The sequence below is a fragment of the Mustela lutreola genome, chromosome 9 (assembly GCF_030435805.1).
Source record: "Mustela lutreola isolate mMusLut2 chromosome 9, mMusLut2.pri, whole genome shotgun sequence".
Taxonomy (NCBI): domain Eukaryota; kingdom Metazoa; phylum Chordata; class Mammalia; order Carnivora; family Mustelidae; genus Mustela; species Mustela lutreola.
In genome coordinates, this window is record NC_081298.1 from 84,534,875 (window position 1) to 84,542,495 (window position 7,621).

Consider the following 7,621-nt stretch of genomic DNA (forward strand, 5'->3'; position numbering starts at 1 on the left):
AATTTTGAACCAATATTACTTATTCAAAAAGAAGATAGACTTTGAAATAAGAAAAGCAAAGTAGACTTTATAATTTTTAAATAAATGTATTTTATGGCCTTTTAAAATAATTCTTATTTCCCATGATTTTGAAGGAAGGGGTAAAAAGCCAGGTAGGAATAAAAGGACAGTAGTAATCATGTTTGACTAAAAGAGAAACCATGGGTTCCAAAAATGTATAAAAGGCTGGGTTGTGACTAGTTCCACACAATTACACTGGACAGGTTATACATTCATCTGCATGCTAAGTACCATAAGTAGACAACTCAGTAAATTCTAAAAGTTTGCATAAGCTGGGGCTTCCAGGTCAGACTGATAGAGCTGGATTCAAATTCTAGATCTGTATCTCTTTGGACAAGTTTCTTAACTTCTCTGAACCTGTTTTATTGCTGCTTTTTGTTACTAACTATAAAACTAATCGGTAAATGTGTTCTAATTGAGCCTTAATGTTGTCTACTCTTTTTTAGTCAACTTCTAGAGATGTGTCTCCTTTCATGTGAGTATTCCTCCTTAATCCAATCAGATACCCACTCTTAAAGCATCAATGCTGATTTTAGTTTAATTTTTCTAATAGTGTGAGTATGCAGAAGAATAAATGGGATGCCACAAGATCCTTGAGATTCAACCAGGATGCACAAAGGGAAGATGGTAAGTTATAATATGTACATAATGTACAAATTCGGTATAAGTATCAATGATAGGAATCTTTCATTTTATGAAGTATGCTGAATAGCTTAAAATGTTCAAACTAGAATGAGGCTCAGAATTTACACATTCCCTTAGGAAGCAACCAGAATTTTTATTTGTTTGTTTGTTTGTTTGTTAAAAGATGGTGGGGGAAGGAAGGCTTTGCAGAATCCCAAGCAGGCTCCTCTCTGAGCACAGAGCCTGATGTGGGGCTTGATCTCATGACCCTGAGATCATGACCTGAGCTGAAATCAAGAGTGGGACACTCAACCAACTGAGCCACCCAGGTGCCCCTTAACCAGGGTTTTATTAGTAGACAATCCCTGTAGATAATGTACATATTTTATATTTATATATATATATGTGTGTGTGTGTGTGTATAGTGTATATAGGTGTATGTGTATGTGTGTGTATGTATATTATATATAATGTGTGTAATATATATTCATATATGTTACATATAATATACACCTGTGGTTTGGAGGTGTCAAGCTGATTGTTGCCCCTTACTTGCACTCTAAAGATGACTATCATGTTTTAGGTTGGTTTACAGTAGCCTTAAAAGCAGCACAATTATCTATATGAGCCATTTACCACTTGCTACCTGAAGTTCTTCAAAGATAAATAAGTGTATATGTCTATAAAATGGTATCCAATGGTATTTTCATAAATTCTCAATAACTGAAGTGTTCTTTAAGAAATAAAAATTATAAATCATCCTCATAAAATGTTAGGTTTCTTATTTTTTACCTGCAGATCAGCGACGGATGTCTGAAATTACAGGGCACCTTATAAAGATGAGATTGGGTGATCTGGACCGAGTCAAGTCAAAGGAAGCAAAAGAAGTAAGAATAATGTGCTAGTATACCGTGCTTGCTTAGATATACCTTCCTACTTTGTTTTCATCATGAGGTATATAAAGATGCTCTAGAAAGAATCTGAAAAGACCAACTTAAATACTTTAATATATTTTTATATTCTCTCACAGTTAGCTTGACTCAGACAAATGTTCTCCATGTTATTATCCATGGCCCATGGGTCCTCTATAGCACACATAGTAACGTAGTTTATTCCTGGAAGTATACTGTCACCCCAACAGTAGATTAACCATGAATGGCTGACCAAATACTGACTACCCAGAGGGTGACTTTTTGGAAGTTGCTGATTTCAGTTAACTCTGTAGTCAGTGCTTAGATACTATTTCTAAAATAAAAGGTCATCTTGCTGAAAGTGATGACTAGAAATACCGATGTTCTTACTAAAGTTATGTATTAGTCATAACACTATTTATCAACATTAGTATTAGTATTATGTATTTATAATTACTCTTGCCCTAATTCTTTTATTTAAAAATTTACTTCCTTATAAAACTTCTAAAATATTCCTTTTTTAAATTTTAATTCCAATATAGTTAACATACAGTGTTAAAACTTATAAAATCTTTGTGACCTTGGTTAGGCAAATATTTCTTAACCATGACACCAAAAGCATGATCTATAAAAGAAAAAATTGACAATTTGGACTTCACCAAAATTTGAATGACACTATTTTTGAGTGTCACTTTTTTTTTTTTAAAGACACTATTAAGAAAACAAAAACATGAGAAACTATGTGTAAAACACTTACCTGGTAAAGGATTTGTGTCCAGAATATACAAAGAACTCTGAAAATAATAAAATAAATAATCCAATAAAACTATATGGGCAAAAGATTAACCAGACACTTCATGAAGGAAGGGCTGCAGATGGCAAATAAGCACACAAAATGGTGTAACATCATTAGTCATTAGGGAAATGTAAATATAAACCTCAGTGAGATACCCCTGGATACCAACTTGAATGTCTTAAAAAAAAAAAAAAAAAAGTAAAGAAATGCTGGCCAGTTTGGAGAGCAACTGGAACTCTCAGAGGGAGCTAGTAGGAACACGGAAAGGAATGGCCACTTTGGAAAACAGTTTGTCAGTTTCTTATAAAGTTAAACACTTACTCACTGCAGAGATCAGTTCATACATGTTTATGGTGGTTTTATTCAGAATTGCCAAAAACTAGAAACAACCCAAATGGCCTTTACCTGGTAAATGAATAAGCCAACTGTGAAACATGTAAAAAAGAAAGAGCTAGTGATAAATCAGCAACATAAATGAATCTCCTGCACATTATGCTAAAGTGAAAAATGCCAGACTAAAAAGGCTCCAGGCTGTACGATTCTACTTATATAATGTTTTGAAAAATGCAAAACTATAGAGACAATAAAAGAGATCAGTAGTTTCCAGGAACTGATGGTGGCAATGGGTTGACTTATGAGAGGCACCAGAGGGTTTTCTTGGGGCAGTGGAAGTGATTTATGTCTCCCTTGTAATGATGGTTATACCACTGTATGCATTTGTTAGAATTCAGAACTATACACTACAAAGGGTGAATTTCACTGTATGTAAAACTATTCACAGAAATTATAATTCAAAGAGCCTGAATTTTAAAAATCAAAATAAAACTGCTTGTTAGCTAAAAAGTAATGCCATTTTAATAAAGCAGAGCTTCTGTTGATTCCATAAAAATAACAACTTCATTTTGCCACTTTACTCTGAAGTTCGCAGGAGGTATTTATTCCAGACTCGAAGCGCAAATCAAGGCCTCAGTGCCAGTCACTACACGGCAAAGCAGCTCAGAAAAAAATACAAGGTAAATCAGTATAAACAAATTCAGAATGCCACTGGCTTTGAAATAATTTTCTTTTCTTTCTTTCTTCTCTTTCGGTGGGGGGTGTGTGAAGATTTATTTATTTATTTTTAGAGAGAGAAAGAGGGAGTGCAAGCAGGGGGAGGGCCAGAGGGAAGGAGCGAGAGAGAATCTCCCGCAGACTCCCCCCGCCCTGCCCCCTGAGCATGGAGCCCCATGCAAGGCTCAATCCCAGGACCCTCAAATGACCTGAGCTGAAGTCAAGAGTAGACCGCTTAATGGACTGACCTACCCAGGTGCCCCGTGATTTTCTTTTTCTAGGGAAAATCATATGAACACTAGCAGTACATAATTGACGTTTTGTTTTGTTTCAAGGATTAGATCATCAAGACACTAATCAGAACCAGGTTTTAACTTAAACTTAAGGCTTGAAAAGGTCATAAGCATAAAATTTAATGAGAGGTTTTTTTTTTTTTTTTTTTAAGTTTTCTGTTGATTGAATCAGCTCTGTTCTGAGCCAGCAGCGGATGGGAATGTAAGCTCTACTGCTACTGTGAATTAGTAGAATTTTATACTGTTTATATGTTATATGTTATTTGTTTAAATCATTGAAGTCATTCCTGTTCCTTATTTTATTTCTCTTAATAAAGTCTAACTTGTTGGATTCTCTGTCATTTTAAGTCACAAATTTTCTTTTAAAGATTAATAGTTACTGAGATTGGATCATTAATTCTACAGATCCAAATGCCTTATCAGCAATTCTGACATCTGAAACCTCAGAAAGCCAACAAGAGGGACGCCCGGGTGGCTCAGTTGGTTAAGCAGCTGCCTTCGGCTCAGGTCATGATCCCAGCGTCCTGGGATTGAGTCCCACATTGGGCTCCTTGCTCAGCAGGGAGCCTGCTTCTTCTCCCTCTGCCTCTGCCTGCCATTCTGTCTGCCTGTGCTCGCTCTCTCTCCCTCTCTCTCTGATAAATAAATAAAATCTTTAAAAAAAAAAAAAAATTGCCAAGACTTTATAAAAAAAAAAAAAAAGAAAGCCAACAAGACTTTCTTTGTTTGCCACTTTGTGGCAACTCAAACCCAGAATGAGCTACTGTGATGCTATTTATAGTTTTTATTTATCTCACTGAATATAAATGTTCATTTGTTTCACTGAAGAAACATTAATATGTTTGATTATAGGGCACCGCTGCAATCCATAATATACAATATATATATGATGTTATCTCCCTACCCCCCCAAAAAAAATCTGAATTCCAAAATATGTGTCATTCCAAGGGATTTTAAAAATGTATTATGGGGCTACATGAAATTTCATTAAACTTTGATGGTGTCAAGCAAGCATAACATAAAGCAACAACTTCCTATTATTTTAGAAGCACCTCTGACCTTCTTTTCTATTTAAAAAATCTAGGTCTAAAAGCCGTTTTGGTCCAGGGCGTCCTGCATAAAGCACCTTAACTATAACTAAAAAGAAGACACACCTCTGGACATCTGAAATTGCTCACTTCTTGAAGATCTTCCGAACAATGACTTCTAAATGTTTTAAGTTATTTGTTAATTATTCTTGCACTACATAAATCATAACACTGAAGGAAACACATAGTTAGGCCTTCTGAAACCTAAAATTGTAAATATGAAACTTCTTAAATCTGATTTTCCTTTAATGTGATACTAGGCTATGTAGAACATTAGCATTTACAAATTTGCATAGTTAAGACTCCTGATATTTGTTATCCTTTATTTATTTGAAAGAAAGGATACCTAAACTCTCAAGTAGCTAAGACTTTTTAAGACCTTAAAAAATTAAGGGACCACAGCTAGGTGGTGGTGCTGTGCATGTCTTTCGGGCTGTAAATCTTGGGATAGCATTGGGAACTGCAGCTTATGTGATGAAACTCCCAGTGATGCTGATTTTAAGTTTGCATGAATATTAAGGAGTGACAGGTCTCCAGATTGCATTAAATAAATTTTCAGGGTGTGAGGTATTTCCTGTGTTGGCCAGGAGGGTTAATTTTTTTCAGCATTATTCCATGGAAAGCACAATGTTAATCCAACTTGTTTTTCTTTCAGTTTCTAATGCTTATCTGTTGGTTATCTGAGCTGAAATTACTGATTATTACCTCTTGTTCTGTGACACTAGTGCCATTCTGAATGTGTTAAAATAACTATTGATAGTTTTAGGATCGTGAATCATTTCAGTTGTTTGAAACACCCACTGTGCAGTTCTCGGGGCTCTAAAACTTAACCATATTTTGAAAGCCATTCAAATAGCCCCTTCCAACAGTTAAAGTTATTTTTTACTTTAGCAATATCTAGAAAGCAACATTCCCAAAAACATCTGATGGGTGAAAAATGGCATGCATTCAGTAGAAATCAAACTGAATTCTGTTTTATAGATCATGTCTTAATTTTTCTAACCAAGCAGAAAGAGTGCTCAGGGAAAATTTGTTCCAAACCATAAGCATATAAAAAATTTTGTGTTTGGAAATTACTTGTGTGTAGACCTCTGGAAAACTTTAAGATGCACTGTTTCTATTTTCAGTCTTCATTTGTCTTGTAATTGGAATTTCTTCAAATTATTTAGAGAACAGGCTTTGATAATGTGTGACAGAATGGCAGTCTCTATTGAAATACTGTAGTGCTAAACTCAGTTAACACATAAAAAAATCATTTTAAGTGAGTGTTTTAGTTGATAAATGAAGCTAGATGTTACTCGATGTTATATGTGTGGCTTTTCCAAGTTTTTTGAACTTCTGTTTGCAAATTTTGTTCTAGTTTAGATGTTTTTCAGTTGTTTGATGTTTTTGAAATAGATTATAAAATTTTTATTTTCAAAAGAAAATGTTTTATGGTACATGATCTGTAAGCTCTGTTAAAAACCAGAGTCTTGTTTTTTTTACTGTATTCTCAAAAAGGCTTAAGGCCTGTCCATATTCTATAGGGCAGTGATGGTCACTACTAGAAGAGGAAGTCTGCTCTTTAGATTTTTAACTAATGGTAAAAAGGCAAATTGCTTCTCCCCTGGGAGGACTGTACCAGTGAATTGATTTTTACAAACCAGAATTTATCAGATTTTGATTCTCTTCAGAATATGATTTTTATTTTGTTAATGTCTGTAATATATAGCACAGGTACCAAAAACATTGTAATCATATTCTTAATAGTATTTCTTTTGCCAAATACTTCAGAAGGGTTTAATTAATTCTGAATTCACATGTCTTTAATTGAAATAAATGTTAATGTCAAGAGTTGTTTGCAAAGTCCCTTGATCTGAATCATTCCACCCTCTCAGAAATAGTCTGGGTGGGCTCTAGAGCACAGGCTTTCATGAAAAAATTAGCTCCTTTAAAGGTGGTACTTTATACGTTTTAAGATGGCTTTAAATGAGGTTATCCTGGTAAAGATTCAGCCAGATATCTAAAGGATAAAATATTGCAGGAAGATTACATGGTAGCAGAGCTGATTCCACGCTGTTGCATCATGTTGTCATTTTCCCTCTTCAGAACATTCAGCCAGATATTGTGAGATGTGCTAATTGCTTTGGAAGCTGAGGCTAAACCCCTATGATGCTAATCTGCTAAGGGCAAATTTTAATATAAAAATAACAGAAAATACCTTTTACATCTAATGCCTGGGATTGATTCTTCAGCTATCCTTCAGCTATTTATTGAGCAACTATTATGAATCTCACCTTTTTGTACCTCCCAGTTAAAAGGTACCGGGATACCTAGCCAGTTCAATTCAAATAGACTAGCTTCCCCACTCTCATTTAAAGCCCATCTGGTGGGGAAGATGATGTGGTGACCACAGTGTTCCCACCCTTATGGGATTGTTGGAGGATTAAATGACTTAATAAATCTAAAACAATTAGAACAGTCTTTTCTGGCTTATAGTATACCCTCTATCAATGTTAACTATTATTATTGTTGCATAGTTATTTTAATATTTGCAAAGTAGCCTTAAATTCTTTAAGATGGGAGTTTTATATCCCTCTTCCTATATTTTGAATTGCTAAGAATGGTGGGTGTGGGTGTGTATTTAGTGCAAGAAAAAAAAGAGGCACTTAATACTTTGGTGGTTGTTAGGGCATCATGTGTTACTTAAATATATTAAAGGGTTTGGCTTATATTTAGACAAAGTTAACAGAATTTGAGGGAGGAGCTAGATAGAAAAACCATTTCCTGATACTGCTAGTGACCTATACTGTTTTCCGA

At 34.7% G+C, this 7,621-nt stretch overlaps 1 protein-coding gene across 7 annotated transcripts in view; it reads left to right on the top strand.

Moving 5' to 3' along the window:
- The window catches only part of SANBR (SANT and BTB domain regulator of CSR), a 53,788-nt gene extending 47,133 nt beyond the window's left edge, over positions 1 to 6,655 (top strand). For 6 of the 7 annotated variants that reach the window (XM_059187761.1, XM_059187760.1, XM_059187759.1 and 3 more), the window contains 5 exons: positions 507 to 535; positions 614 to 687; positions 1,483 to 1,571; positions 3,313 to 3,404; positions 4,819 to 6,655. In XM_059187761.1, coding sequence (XP_059043744.1) covers positions 507 to 535; positions 614 to 687; positions 1,483 to 1,571; positions 3,313 to 3,404; positions 4,819 to 4,855 — 321 coding nt within the window. In that variant the 3' untranslated portion in view covers positions 4,856 to 6,655. Of the gene's footprint in view, positions 1 to 506; positions 536 to 613; positions 688 to 1,482; positions 1,572 to 3,312; positions 3,405 to 4,818 lie in introns of those variants that run through there. The other variant, XR_009357234.1, reaches the window with a different exon arrangement.
- Positions 6,656 to 7,621: the final 966 nt, after the last annotated feature.